The following is a 16,163-nucleotide window of genomic DNA, read 5'->3' on the forward strand; positions in this document are numbered from 1 at the left end:
TATTTGCCCCATGATATTCAATGGCATTGCCATCACTGAATCCCCTGCTGTCAGCATTTTGGTGTTACTATCTACCAGAAACTGAACTGGATTAGCCATACAATGGCTTCAAAAGCGGGTCTGGGGCTAAAAATCCTGCAGTGAGTAACTCACCTCTTGACCTCCCGAAGTCTGATGGAACACTCCGGCAGCAGAGTTTTGGATGAGCTCAAATTTACAGAACGTGAAATGTGGGAAGCTGGCCAGGACCACTGTGGAACATTCATGTCTTGAGATCTCAAAGATGGATGAGCTGAGACAGGGATGAGGCTTGGTGACATTAGGGAAGTACAAGTAGGCAGCATTGGGGAATGAAGATGGTAAAGAGACATGGCTATTCAAATATGAGGAAACATTTGGAGAGATGTGGGCCAGGAGCCACATCTAGTGGGACTAGTTTTGTTTGGGACTTTGTTCATTCCGTGCTGTATGACTCAATGACTTTATGACACTAAATTTGAAAACAGTCTGGTTAGATTCAGCTAGTTGCAAAGAAGGGCAGAAAGTTTCAGATGCACTTAAACAAGTTTTAGTCAGAAACTATTTCTGCTCATCAATTACTGGATGCACAGCAGAGCTCTGTACAGTAAATTGTGTTATTTTGAATGGAATAATTCCAGTTAAGACGTGCTGCTTGTCCCATTTCTCGTGCAAGTGGGTGACTGGAGTATCTGGCTTGTTACTCACTCTCGCAACTAGTATTTGCCAATATTGTCAACTCTGATTAAACAGCCTTGAAACAAGCTCCTACCCAGACTGCATTTTCTCTGTATTATGACATAAGTTGGTGTAGGAGCAGAGCGTTTCCAGAGGTTTTTGATTATTGCAGCACAGTTGTTCTATTTTAGTCCTGGAAGGAATCAGGAGTACCATTACAGCATTGCGTGCCATTACAACACCATTGCAATCGTTGCAAATGTGGAAAGGGGTGACCAGTACCCATCACAATCTTTGCAAGTGCTAAGCGGAGTAAGTAATACCATTTCTGCCGTTTGCCAGTGCAGCACCATTGCGATCATTGCAAGTGCTGAGGTCGCTTTCTCAATATTTAATTTGAAAATAATTAATTCAGTAAATGAATTAAGCATTGAGAGGAAATTTTGTAATTAAAATTATTATTTCTAGGGGCTTTGAAACCAACTTTGAGTGCTGAGTGTTGCCATGGCAACAGAGCACAGAGTGATCTGTGTGTGTACATTCCTTGCATCTCTCTACATGGGTTTAATGTCCCCTGACTTCTGGGGAGTCGGAAGAAAAATAAGTGAGTGTTTCTGATTTGTCAAGAGTGCAGGCAGATGATTTCGGAAGAACTTAAATTCCTTTATGTTCCTCAGCAGAGGTCCTTGTACTTGAATGAGCGAAACGCATGATTCAAAGGAAGGAGGGAGCGGCTGGACTTGCTGCTGAAACCTCATGTTTTCTCCTAAGTCCCGACAAATGAGAAACTCGTGAGTGTGCCTGAGGTTTTCTTGTGTGTCATTTATCTTGCCTAAGCCACAGGAAGCAGGGCTCCCTGATAAGTATTTTTCCCCTCAGCTGGCTGCAGCATGTTGTTTCCAGGGTCGTGTCAGAGAGCTGGCATCTGGGACACTTCACTGCAAAAATAAAAACCCACCTGCAGTGTGACTTGACATTTGAATTGAATGAGGAAGGCTGGTTATGGAAAAGAACACTGAACCATGAAACTGAAAGTGGCTAAGTATGGCATCCTTCCAGTGTAGATTTGTATCTGTTCCTGTTTTATTTCTTCTTTTAAAAACATGAAGTACATTTAGGTCTGTGTTTGAAATTAAAGAAAGATCTTTCTTAAGTTTCTTACCCCGTGGCAAAATATAGTCACTCTTCCCCCAAATCTTTCATTTAATGTTCAATTCAGTCAAATAGATAGTTTTGTCAATAATTTGGTCGCCAGATTGCACATTTGAAGCAGCCCTTCATTGGTCCCTTCACTCTGTATTAAATTTCATTGCAATACTGGAGTGCTTCAGAAATAGTTAATTGGTTGTGAAATAGTTCAGGACATCCCGGCGTTGTGAAAGGCACTGTATAAATGCGACTTTTATCTTCTTTCTTTACCCTCCTGTGCCGTCAGGCTGTTGAATATGTTCGAGAGTGTGGTGATGGAAAAGCTCGGCAGGTCAGGCAGCATCGATGTTTTGGGCAAAAACCCTTCATCACGTTTGGCCGAAATGTTGATTTTCCTGCTCCTCGCTTACTGCATGACCTGCTGTGCTTTTCCAGCACCACACTTTTGACTCTAATCTCCAGCATCTGCAGTACTCACTTTCGCCCATTGCATATTTTGCATATCTGCTTTAGTCACATAGGTGGCTATCTTCATTTCTCTCCCCTTTACTCATGCCCATTCCTTATGTGGGAGCTTAAGTGATGATGAGATGTGCAGACATGGGGGAAAGGATCGCAACCTGGGCCGAACTCCTCATGATCTAAGGCTCATGCCCCATCATAGACCAACATGTAGCAAAAATGTCCTGATTCCCCTACCCTTAAGGTCGAGAAAATATTTGTTTTTAAAAATGCATCCACTAAAGAAGTGCCAGTTTTTGTTTCATGTGTTGAATTGAAACAAAGTCTTTCAATTGGCAATAAAACAAATACTTTAAACCACAAGTTAATGTTGGCGGCTAATGATATTTTGCATGCCCATTATGCTGTAAAGGTTTGTACTCTTGAGGTATAGCTGCATCTCAAAACTACTTCATGGACTGTAAAATTGTTTGTGTGTCCTGGGAAAAAGAAACAGGTGCTAAAGAAATGCAAGTTCATTCTTCTTTCTCATTCATCACACTGATGTATAAATGACCTATGCTGTGACTTTCAGCAGTTTTAAAGTATTATCTTAATTGTCCTGATGAATGATATTAAAATTTGACAGTGTCCTCTGTTAAATACCATGTAAATTGAGCGCTGGAAGTACCTTGTTTTAAGTTAACAGCCTGCTTAAAAGATAGTGAAATTTTAATTTCCGTTTATGGAATAGTGTACACAGGCAAGATTTGTTTAGAAATTGATGGATGCCTGTAAGTTAGATACAACTTGCCATTGTCATGCTTACTCTCTCTGAGGTATACTGTATTGCACTGCCTTACCAGCCCAAGCATTGGAATCTCACCTCCAGGAGGCCTGCAGTTCTATCTTGGTATTTTCTAACCAGCCTATTCAGAGATGTTTCTACACACTTTTGGAGGAGGTTGTTCTTGAACCCAGTGAAAGTGAGGACTGCAGATACTGGAGATCAGAGTCTAGATTAGAGTGGTGCTGGAAAAGCACAGCAGGTCAGGCAGCATCCGAGGAGCAGGATAATCGACGTTTCGAGCAAAAGCCTTTAATCAGGAATGGTGGTCTTGAACCCGGGCCTCCTGATACAGAGGTGGAGACACTAGCACTGCACCACGAGAGGTCCTGTTCTACAATAGTCCTGGTTGTAGTATGGGCAACATCCTATCTCTCCCCAGTGACAGTCTGAAGATTTCTTTGTGGTTTCACGAGCCATCCCGGAGGTTTGAGTGCCTTGAAAGGTGACTGGCACCTGAAAGTAGTTCAGGACGTAAGGCCCTGTAAGAGTTGCCTAGATATCTGGCACAAAATTCTGGCTGTTGCAATTATCAATGATTTGAGCATTAAGGGAGTGGAATCCTTTACCATTCAAGAAGGCCGCTGGTCCTCGACTGGGTGTTCTGATTACTACGTGCACTTTCGGAAACCAATGAGGTCTAAAAATCCAATTTGTCCTCACTGCCAGATAAGGGACAAAGAGATGGGTTGTTGAAAGGAGGGCATCACGGACTTCCAAGATGAGCTTGTGAGTTATATCCCTGGAATGCCACAGAAGCACTCTGTCACTCCCTGAAACAATCCGCTCTCAAAGAAATTAAGGGCAGCTGCTACCTTTTCGAGTTGCTGAGATAGCATTCTCACCTGGGTTTTTGTGGTGCAATAGTAGGATCCATACCACTGAGCCATGGAAGTCTGCGTTCAAGTCCCACCTGCTCCAGAAGTGTGTAATGACATTTCTGAAAAGACTGATGCGGAAATTTATCTCGGATTGTCACCCAATCCTTGTGATCGCATGGCCTCATCCAGCAGCTGGCATAGGTGTGATCTGATGACTCAGCATGTCCTGAATCATTGTCCACACTGGCTCCCTTTCATTTGAAGATAGTTGCACCTAATCCAGAATAAAGTTATGAACCGAAAACTGATTGGTAGGTTTAAATAGATTACGTTTGGAATGATGCACACTGTAATTGCCTAGTTTGATGACAGCTAACTTAATCTAAGACTATTGATGCATCAATGATGGGTAAGTTACTTAAGGCTGTTTTGATAATCAGGGGAGTGCTTGCTTTCCCCCTCCACCCCATACCCTTTATCTCTCCTTCAAAAACACAAAAATCACAGTTGCCAGTAACAGAGACAAATTTAGCTTTTGTATGTGCAATTGCACCAGAAATGCTATCACTCAATCAAGACAGCGATTCACAATTCAGTTTTTATCCCACTATTTAGGCTATACTTTTGAGGTCTTTGATTAGATAATAAAACTTGTAATCACTTGTTGCTGTCTTTTTTACATGTTAATCATCAGAAACATTTGATTAAATTAATGCTTTGCTGCTTCAGGGATCATTACTTTCTCCATTTCCATAACCTATCCATAAACTCTGGATTATGCAAAGTGATTATTTTGAACAATTGTCTCAATGAACATGCACTTTGGGAGTGACCGTTTCTTTGTGACATTGAATATAGGGGATTGGTAATTTTAGGCGCAGTTAGGTAGACCGTTTTATGACACTATTATTAGCCAATGATTAACTGCCATTTAGCTGTCCAAAACTTTGGAACTAGTGTTCCAAAAGACAGTGGTTTGATAGTGTTAAAACATGTTTCCCAATCCAAGGATTTCACCCAAAGGATCCCTTTCCTATTCTAAAGTTGTCTACCTTGAAAGCTATTGAAGCAAAAATTAGGAACTTCCTTTGTGGTTAAAGTTCTCCTGACATTTCAATATAGGGTGCTATCCCTCCCTGTTCAGTTTCTGCAATGGTTATTTATAGCTTTCACACTTTCATACCTGGCATGCCAGCACAGATAAACTATGGGTAACATGCAAGAAATTTCTCCTTCATTTTGTCTGATTGAATACCTCTGGCAAAGCAGATTAACGTTTTCTTCACAGTGCCTCATCGAGCACTGCTGTGCATGTATTTGGTGAATTAAACGAGCACTGATCAGAATTTTGCCGCTCATTTGCAGCTCAACTTTGGCTTATTAAGAGTACACTCGAATCAAACAGTCATAGATTCAAGTCCAACACTAGAGGCTTGAGTACGTAGTCCATGCTCATACTTCAATGCAGTCCTGAGAGAGTACTTTATCATTGGAGGTGCCGTTTTTAAATGAGATGTTTATCAAATGCTTGCATAGCTACCCTCTCAGGTGGATATGATAGATTCCATGGCACTATTTTAATGAAGGGTGGGAGAATGCTCCCTGATGTCCTGAGCCATTATTTAGAAAGCTGTTTGGACCAGTTTGTTAGATATATTCAAGAAGGAGTTGGACCTGGCCCTTGCAGCTAAAAGGATCAAGGGTTATGGAGAGAAAGCAGGAGAGGGATACTGAAATTGCATGATCAGCGATGATCATATTGAATAGTGGTGTAGGCTTAAAGGGCTGAATGGCCTACACCTGCACTTATTTTCTATGTTTCTATGTTTATCCTTCAAACAACAACATCCATCACACATGATCTGGTTATTATCACATTATTGTTTGTGGGTCCGTACTTTCCACGCACTTGTGCTGTGATTCTGGTGCTGCAAGATGCACCTCGTTAATTGCTCTTATGGACTCTGGGATGTTCTGAGGCTGTGAAAAACATTGCAGAAATATAAGACTTCTCCTTTCACCTGGAAATCAGGTGAATCCGCTAAGCTTCATTTGCATCGTGTGTTTTTAATTCAAATATTGTCTTGTCATCTGCTTTTCATTGTCACGCACGGAGAGCTCGCCTTCCATTCCTTAAGTCAACCAGCGCACTGCTGTCTCATTGTTCTGGGACTACACAGTCCCAAAGCTGTAAAACTCCTGTCGCTAAAATAACACCCAGCTCTCATTAATTACTGCCGAGATGGAAAGCTTTCCTCTTGTGTCTTTTATGTTGTGCTCGTCATTCATTAATGCCTAAATTAATCTGAACTTCTATTGCTTAAAAGGCCTGGCTCACTTATTAATCGTATTACAATGCCAAGCTGACACACCAGTGCTCAATACTTTATTTGAAAAGAAAAGCAGGTTTCTTGTGGCTAGATTGTGACAATATTCATCTTAGACCTCCAATATAACTAACGCTGAATCAGGCTCTTCTCGTTGTAAGAGCAGTATCATGCAAATATTAAAGGTTGATGAGAACTGGCTACATTAAGCTAATTTTGACATTGCGAGCCCAGCTACCTTTCCCAGTTTTTTAAGTTCTCAACAGCTGAAATTTATTTTTCCTGTCAGTGTGTCTGTAACAGCTGTATTATCTCCCCAGGTGAGTGACATTTGGAGACAGTTAAAGCCATTTACAATCCATGCCACAACTTAGCAGAAAAGGTGTTTTTTTTAAGCAGAAGAACGCAGTTGATACACTCCTTTCTTTTAGATTTCATGGTGAAGTACAGCATATATTATATTCTTCACTAGAGTAGGGGGTATATTTTCTACATTTCCACCCAAGTTGGGGTGTGTATTTTCAACATTTTCACCTGGGATGCATGTATATTTTCTACATTTCCACGCAGGGTGTAGTGCATATTCTCTACATTCTTCATTGAAATGGGTTGCATATTTCCTAAATTTCCATTCATGGTGAAGCACAGTGTATATTATATTCTTCACTGGAGTAGGCAGTATATTTTGTACATTTCCACCCAAGGTGGGATGTACATTTTCGACATTTTCACCTGGGATGCAATGTATATTTTCTGCATTTCCACAGGGTGTAGCGCATATTCTCTATATTCTTCATTGAGGTGGGTTGCGTGCATCCTAAATTTCCATCCAGGGTGCAGTGTATATTTTTAGCACTTTCACCTTGGGTGCATGTATATTTTCAATACTTCCATCTGGGGTACGGTATCTACTTACTGAGTTGGAGGCAGATGTTTCCTCCATTTTCACCTGGGAACAGTGTATATATTCAACATTTCCACCCAGCGTGCAGTTTGTTTTATATCTGGGATGTGGTGCATAATGGCTACATTGCTTATTGATGTGGAGTGTACATATTCAAGTTTCTTCACAGAAGTTTGCTATGTACTTTACAGTGCAATTATGGTGATACAGAATAACATGGTCTGGGGGAAGCAAATTCAATCATAACTTCCAACTGAGAATTTTGCATGTGATTGAAATGGAACTTTATTGCAGGCCTATGAGAGAAAAGCAAAGGGCATGAGACTTATTGAATGGCTTTTTGAAGGAATCTATACAGGCGTGATTAGTTGAGTGGCTCAATCTGCCCTGCAAGACTCTACAATTATATTTCTTTTTTTAAATGTAAGCTTCTCCTTGGCAAAAACTGACTTTAAATAGTAAAACTTTCAACTCCCAAATGCAGTGTTTGCCTACTGAGGAATGCTGCAGATTGTGTTTGGGGGCTGTGAATTGTCTACTGTTAGGAACTGCATACCACTGTTTCAGGTGTAGTACAGTCAGTGGGAGCTGGTTAGCTCAATTGGATGGATGACTAATTTGCAGTGCAGAGGGAAGGTAACAGCTGTGAAGGATTCTCTTTCTTGACCTCTCTCCTCATCTAAGGCCAGGTAACCCTCAGCTTAAACTACCACCACTTGTCTCTCCCTCTAATGAAAGAGCAGCTCTATGGTTGGTAAACCCTATGGTGAACTTCATCTTTACAGACAGTGTGCCATATAATTTCTGCAATGGGTTACTGGAAATAAAAATACACCATATGGAGAAATACAGTTATTCACACTAAAATAAGATATCACTGCAGATACTGAAGATCTGAAACAAAACAGAAATTACTGCAGAAACTCAACAGGTCTGGCAGCATTTAGAGAAAGAGAGTTAGCATTTCAAGTCCAGTGACCCTTCTTTGGAATTGAGTTCTGTGTTGATAAGGTCCCAAGTAGTAGGTTGGTAAATAAAATCAATGTGTGAGGTTGGGGAAAATATTCCAATATAAATTGAAAATTGGTTGACTGACAGTCATAGAATGGGAATAAATAGATCAATTTTATGACTGTAAACTTTACTAGTGAGGTACCTCAAGGATCAGTGCCAGTTCCACAGCTGTTCACAATCTAAAAAAATGATTTGGGCAGATGGACAATTTATAATACGTGCAAAATTGCTCAAGACACAAAACTAGGTGAGAGTAAGTTATGAGGAGGGGACAAGAAGGCTTCAAAACAACGTGGCCAGGCCAAGCGAATGGGCCAGAAAATGACTGATTGAATTTAATGTCCATAAGTATGAAGTTCCCACTTTGATAGACAAAACAGAAAAATTGAATATTATTAAATAATGAGAGATTGGGAAGTGTGGGACTCCAACAGGATCTGCGTACCCTTGTTCATGAGTCACTTAAAGCTCGCATATTAGTGAAGCTCAGAATTGGAAAGGCAACTGGATTGCTGGCGTTCAGGGACCTTGAATGCAGGGATAAAAATGACCTGCTGGTGGGTTGTATGGAGCCTTGGTGAAACATTACCTGGTGCACACTGTTCAGTTGTGGTCTCCTTATTTAAGGCAAGATATACTGAGCATAAAGGGAGTGCGGCAGAGGTTCTTCCCATTATTGCCAGGAGTAGTGGGATTATTTTACGAAAAGAGATTGAGGAGACAGTATCTGTATTCCTGAGAGTTTCAAAGAGTGAGGGGCGACCTCATTGAAGATGCAAAATTCTCACAGGGCATGACAGTGTGGATGGAGGAAGTATGCTTGCCCCTGACTGGTGAGTTTAAAACCAGGGGATATAATCTCAGCCTAACAAGTAAGACTGAGTTGAGGAGGAATCTTTTCGCTCAACGGCTGGTGAATCTTTGGACCTTTCTATCCCAGAGGCTATGGAAGTTCAATTATTGAACAACTTCAAGACCGAGCTTGATAGATTTCTGGAGATTAATGGCATTAAGGAATATGTAGATAGTGTGGTAACATGACATTGAAGTGGATGAACTGCCATACCTATGTTGACTGGCATAACAAACTCGATGGGCTAATTGGCGTAGTCCAGTTCCAATCTTCCCATGCTCCTATTGTTACAGTACTTACACGGCTTCGCAAAACTGAATGTATTCTGTACACTCATGACCAAGGTATGGAGTTTGCTTAACCCTACAGAGAAACCTCACAGTCGATGTTCCCTCTCAATTACACAGCCATGCAACAACCAAAGCGTTTCCATGGATGTCATGCATGAGTCAGCCTCCGTGGAGTAATTGTGCATTTGCAGTGATGAAAACAAACTTGAAGGGTTGTTCTCTTATCAGAAATCATCTATGCTATTCTTCCTGCCCCTTCCCCCTTCACAAAAAGATAGAGGCTCCACTGCTCAGACTAGTGAGATCCAATGTAAGTCATTTTTAATATGTAATTCAATCAGATTTTACAATCTGAAACTTGTCTTGAGAATAAAAAGTCAACAATTTTCTATTTTCACTCGTGATCAAGCCGATATAATTCATCAGAACGTGCTCTGGTGTGATACCTCTTGGTGTGAAAATAGCACTTGTGTCGGCCAGTGAAATTGTGTTGCTAATTAGCTTCATTTTGCATATTGTGTACTAATTCACTGCATGAGAAACGCCAGTTTCTTTAAAAACTTTTAAGACCTGTTCCGTGTGCTGCATCTTCTAATGAAATTAATTCAGCTTCGGTACTAGTTAAGAGCTGATGTGGAATTTGTTAATCAAAGCAGATGGGAAAGTGTGATGTATTTGCACTGTGATAAATATACTATCATGTATGCATATCTTTTTTTTCTCGGTAGCTTGTATCCTGTTGTAGTTGGGTGATTGGAGATACAACATTGTCTGGGACAATTTTTGCCAACGTATTTTTTTCTTCGTTGTTACATCAAAGTTGCTCATTTGTTTAACACAGGTACACAAATAATAAAGCAAAGCTTTTCAGACTCATGGTTAGCTATTGGTGCTGTGTTCCAGTACAAATGATGTACTTTAAGATCAAATTGAGAGAGACTGCTCTGTGCTTGCAGAGAAGCTGGGTTTGTTTTCAGCAAAAATTCAGAAGTGGTGATCAAACTTAAACTCATTTCATCAGCATGATGATCGGTACCCAGAGGACTCAGATTTAAATTAGCTGGTAGAAGAATGCAGAGGAGTAAGGAGATTTCTTTTAAGCAGTGCATTTCCCATGATCTGGAATATACTGTTTGAAAACAAATTCAGTTGTTAGTTTCAAAGGGGAATATTCATGAGAGGAAACATTTTGCAGGACCATGAGAAAAGAACAGGGGAACAGGACTAATTGAATAACTGTTTCTAAGAACTAGCACAGACACAATTTACTGATTGGCTTCCTGTGTGGTATGACTCCATGAATACTTAGAGGAGCAAATCTGTCATTGTCCTCCCTCCTGTGGTAGGATTCAAGTGGCCACATTGACAGGACATTGCCTCCAATTTCAGGGAGAGGGATAACTATACATATCCGAAATAAAACCTTGGGTCAGTCAGAGTTGTCAATCTCATTGTTGTCGCCAACCCCATCAATGAGCATTTCTGTGTTTTGCAAACATTGTAAATGGAGATCTGGCCAGATTAGACTTTGGCTGCCTGTGTCTGACTGAAAGCTGCACAGACGTTGACAGATTCATTGAAATGAATTTTCTTAATGCCCAGCGTAACTGTACAGTGACAGTGTGAAGCCGAGAGATTTTAGGCTGCAACATATCATCTGCTTCAGCATATGCACCGCATTCAATTAGCCAGTCTCACTGCTAACATTGTTACTCCTTCAGATCTGTAATGTAAGTGAGTCATCTGCTGACACTTCCAGCTATGTTCCATGTTTGTCAAAATGTCGCGTGAAAAGTGGTGTTCATTTTGAACATAACAGTATGATTGCCTTTTGCCTGATCCACATCATTGCTCACCAAAGTAATTTTATTTGAAATCAGTGCAGAAATACCAAGGGTAACATATAGATAGCAGTGCATGGCTCATGTATAATAGTCCCGTTATGCAGTTGATTGAATGATGCTAACAAGACCACCAAACTGTTGCTCAAAGTGCGTCAGAGGATAAGTTGCTCATTACCATTTGGGATGTTTTCTGATTATTCCTGTGCTTAAAGGACAGAAATTTGGGCACTGATTTCTAATTCTCACCCTAGTCCAGGGCACAGCAGGTAACTGACTCTCAGGTTGTGTATGTCGCAAATAGCCACTGTTGACATTATGGGTTTGTAAACCAGTTGGAAATATCTGAAATAATCTATCTATGGCCACAGATTGTCAACCAAGCCAATTTCAGTGCTGGCTCATTAAAGTTCATGAGAGCTGATTAATGCAGTAATCTGCTCAGTATTGCAATGGTCCTTCGTTTTCCCTCCTCTATCAAGGTGACAGTAAGGATTCTTCAATTTGCACACTAACTCTTAATAATCCTAAACTAGAATGCATTTCACCAATGTAATGTACCAGATCATCTGGTCAGGATCAGGACCTCTATTTATAACCCTGATAAATTGACTTAAAAAAACCCACTTGTCTAGCCCAGCTCTGAGTGATCTTGCCATGGAGAATCCTTAAGTTCCAACTCAGTACTGCAGTTCATATGGTGAGCAGTGCCTCTTTCTGTAGTATTAGCCGGTGTACGTTTGGTAACTTAAGAGTTTAAACATCCCAGAACTTCTCACTGTGTAAGCATGTTAGGTTAGGTACTGGCTGGGTAGGATGGTGAGTTCAGGTTGGGTTAAATTGGGATAAGTTATCGGAATGTTGGGCGTCGAGGGGGACTTGGGTGGGAGCAAGTTGTCTAGTTACTTAGTACTGTAATTAGAACTGAATTTAGTCACTCTCATAATTCTGGAGTAACAATCCCAGTAAATAAGCCATGTTGCTTGGAAGTCTCTAATTCAGACTCAGAGTTGGATACTTTTTTGGCAGGTTTTGGACATTGGTGATTGCCCACCAGATGTTTACTCTTCCTGGACAATTCCCACATAGTCATTATATTGACACGTCTAAGGGGTCTTAATTAGTATCATGGTGGGCAGGAAGGGAACGGTGGGTACATCCATTCTTCAACTGCCTGAAGACTAAAAGATCTATGACAATATAGTTTTAACAGAAAAACTCACTCAAGGTCAAATAATTAATGAACCTTGCACAGGATTGATGCATTCTGTGGTATGATGCCAAGCAAGTTCATTTCCAGGCCAGTGTTGAATTAGCTGGTCTTAGTCAAGGGTGATAATGGAGACTGTACTATTGGCTTTGCTGCTCCTGGACTGGGTAGCTAATTGAGTCCCTGTTAGAAGATGAACTTCTGTGAGTGGCTGAAATGGAAATTACGGGACTCTAATTCAATATATTTGCAGATAAATTAGTTCAAACATGTTCCAACCAGAAGTGCATGCAGGGATTGGAGAAAATGGCTAGCTTGTTGATTAGGAAGATATAGTTTAATTCCTGGCCCATGTTAAATTAGTTAACTTCAGTCAAGCATACAGTGACGGAGGTGCTCGCATATGCCTTGGAGCTCTCTGGGTAGAGGAGAGAAATTCCTGTCAAGAGTGTGCTGCTGGAAAAGCACAGCAGGTCAGGCAGCATCCAAGGAGCAGGAAAATTAATGTTTCAGGAAAAAGCCCTTCGTCAGGAATTCGGGCTTTTGCCCGAAACGTCGATTTTCCTTTTCCTCAGATGTTTTTTCCAGCACCGCACACTCGATTCTAATCTCCAGCATTTGCAGTCCTAACTTTAGCCTTTAGAAGTTCCTGTTGCTGCCCAGCAACGAGCAAACCTTCAAGGAAGCACATGTGCTGCAGCGATGAAACTTGACTGTGATACCCCTGCACCTCCAGCATCGGAGGAGACCCAGAACTTGCAGATCCTTACCTCCGTGTAATTAGTAAACTTGTGAGAAACATTTGGGTGAATGGGTAGAAAAGCTAAAAGGCATTTGGAGACTGTGTGGATTGGAACATGAGAGAGTGCTGACTAACTCGCTGTCACCATGCTGAGTAAACCTGACTGTGCGCTAAATAGCTTGTTACGAGCCAATTGGTGAGTTTCAGTGTGCAGCTCTGTCGTCTTCGTGCCCTTGGCAGTGGTGTCCCGGCTCTTCCACGTCCTCAAGACCATCAGTTAAGCCCTGCTCCTCAAGAATCCAACAATGAAAAGACAGATTGTTCTGTCTCACTTCTCGGGGCATGAGAATATTGAGGAATCAGAGACTGAATGAGTAGGGTGGCTTTCAGAAGCCAACACCTCGACCCCACAACCCTGCTTTCTATAGACAGGGTACTCCACTTACCCACTTTCCCAGCGTGCAAAGAAGGAAGGAAGTTTAGAAGGTTTCAAGTTGAAGTCCTTACATGGCTGTCAAGCGATCATTTAAGGACCTGAATTGTTGTCTGTTTGAGATGGTCCTCAATTGACTTATTTTGCCCAGACTTAATTGGTGAGGTAGCAAGAAGGAAGCAATTATCTATCCCAGGCCAAATCACCCAATTATTTCTCCACCTTATTCTAACCTTTGTGTTGTCAAAAAATCTAGCAAATGAACTTTTTTCAATGATTGATTTTTAATGATCATCACCATTAACTTGTTAAACAGGTTTGGTAAAAAGAAGGAAGAGAAAGGGAAGGAGCAAAAGTCTAAGCAGAAGACTGATGGCCTGAACGAGGAGGAACTGGAGAGAATGAAAGGAGAGCGTGACAGGTAGGATACATACAAGGATCAGAAAATGTTGGTCAAGTGCAAACAATTGCTCACTCTTTGGAGAATTGATAATGTTCATTGGAACATTTACAATAGTAAGAAATCACATGTCAGCATTTGTCTAACTTAACAAACCTTTCAACCAAGGTAAAAGAGGAGATTTTACTTCCTGTAGGAAATATTTCCTCCCACAAAAACCTGGGTCTCATTTTAGTTATCATTTTTGGTAATTCAGTAAATTTGAAGTCTACCCACCCAAGTTGTGAAGTTGTTTTCACAGTGAGAATATCATCTCTGTTGGTAGTTTGTGTCTGAGTCATAACACAGCAGATATCACAAGTGTTGGAGCAGAACCTCCTTGGTTCTGAAACTGAGCTCATTAAGGAAAACATAAAGTAAGTCATACATTCACAACTTGGATATTTTTAAGGAGCATCTCTTTGGATTGACATATGGAACAGATTGCCATACACAGCAGTGATGATGGACTCTATTGACACATTCAAGATTGATTTTCAGTAACATAGTGCCTTTCATGACCTCAAGTCCCAAGGCACTTCACAGCCAATGAAATATTTTAAAAATATAGACACAGTTTCCTGGTAATCACAGGGCCCAATCAGTATATTCATGGTTTCTCAAACAGCGGTGAGATAAATATTCAGATGCTCTGGTTGAGCAATAGAGGTATTCAGATTAGTCTAATCTTACAATTGTGAGTCACAGAATGAACGGGAAAATGGTTGTGTAAGTTGGTGCAGCATGAGTAAGTCAGTACGTGTAACCAAACAATCTGGTCTTTATCCCAATGTTGTTGTACTGCATTGGACGTTCTACCCGTAAGAGAATGTGATTGTAAACAAAGAATTGCAGAGCTATTGTTTTAGGGGATGATTTCTTGTCCCTATCTAAAAATTGAGTGATGGTAGTTTGATTTTTTTATATAACCATTCTATTATTGAGTGGTTATAGCATGTAACCTAACTCAGGTAAGTTATTGATCCCTGTGACAGTAACAGTCTGGATGGATTAACAGGTTACTGTTGGAATTATTCAATCGTTGGAGTATTTTGAAATGATGTTTGCCATCTAATGGGAGCTCCAAGTTCAAGGTTCGACATGTCAGTTGAGGAATGCTACCTATTTATTTCCTGGATAACTTGGTCAACACTGGCTGTTAGAAACAGGGAGGAAGTGAAGCATGGGTCAGCCAAAACAGGTTTAACCAAGGGGCTCTGAAGAAGAGTTTTTGAACTTAGGTTGGCATGGTGGCTCAGTGATTAGCACTGCTGCCTCACAGTGCTAAGGACCCAGTTCAATTCCAGCTTCAGGCGACTGTGTGGAGTTTGCACATTCTCTCCGTGTCTGTGGGTTTCCTCCGGATGCTCTGGTTTCTTCCCACAATCCAAGGATGTGCGGGTGAGGTGAATTGGCCATGCTAAACAGCCCATAGTGTTGGGTGCACTAGTCACGGCTAATTTTTGGGAATGGGTGTCTGGGTAGGTTACTCTTCGGAGGGTCAATGTGGACTTGTTGGGCCGAAGGGCCTGTATCCATACTGTAGGGAATCTAATCTAAACTTGGAATGTTAGCTTTCATTCTCTCTGTCTCTCTCTTCACAGATGCTGTCAGACCTGCTGAGCTTCTCCAGCACTTTGTTTTTATTTCAGATATCAAAAACTGCATATTTTGCTTTTATTTGAATAATAGAAACATAGAAAATAGGTGCAGGAAGAGGCTGCTCTGCTATTCATCACAATCATGGCTGATCATCCAACTCATTAGCTTAATCCTTCCTTTTCCGCATAATCTTTGGTCCCATTCGCGCCAAGTGAGGATATAGGCCTCTGGGAGATAGGACAAAAATGGCTGAGGAGCTGCACAAAATGGCTTCTGCACTGCTAAATTAGATTACACTGAACCAGACAGAAACAAGAAACCGCAGACTGATAAAATATAGAAGTTAATTCTAGATTGCAGTTAGAGACAAAATGGTTCCCTGTGCTTATGTGACCACCTGCAGCTAGTCTCTAAAGCTGTATTAAAAAAAACACATTTTGCAAGCTGCGAATCATTGCAAAGGTGACATAAACCATTATGACTTAATCAATATCATTGGTTCAAGCAACTACCCATGAAGTGATATCATGTATTGATTGATTGTTACTATGCAA

General features: G+C 40.9%; 1 protein-coding gene across 2 annotated transcripts in view; it reads left to right on the forward strand.

Moving 5' to 3' along the window:
- LOC122551426 (partitioning defective 3 homolog B-like) overlaps positions 1-16,163 on the forward strand; it is a 1,013,066-nt gene that overhangs the window by 734,213 nt on the left and 262,690 nt on the right. Inside the window, exon 19 of one of the 2 annotated variants that reach the window (XM_043693308.2) lies at positions 13,885-13,989. The exons of the other annotated variant lie outside the window; for it this stretch is intronic. Coding sequence (XP_043549243.2) covers positions 13,885-13,989 — 105 coding nt within the window. The remainder of the gene's footprint in view (positions 1-13,884; positions 13,990-16,163) is intronic. 2 annotated transcript variants of the gene reach the window in all.

The sequence above is a fragment of the Chiloscyllium plagiosum genome, unplaced genomic scaffold, assembly GCF_037043375.1.
Source record: "Chiloscyllium plagiosum isolate Xiang-an unplaced genomic scaffold, Cpla_swu_hap1 HiC_scaffold_7, whole genome shotgun sequence".
Taxonomy (NCBI): domain Eukaryota; kingdom Metazoa; phylum Chordata; class Chondrichthyes; order Orectolobiformes; family Hemiscylliidae; genus Chiloscyllium; species Chiloscyllium plagiosum.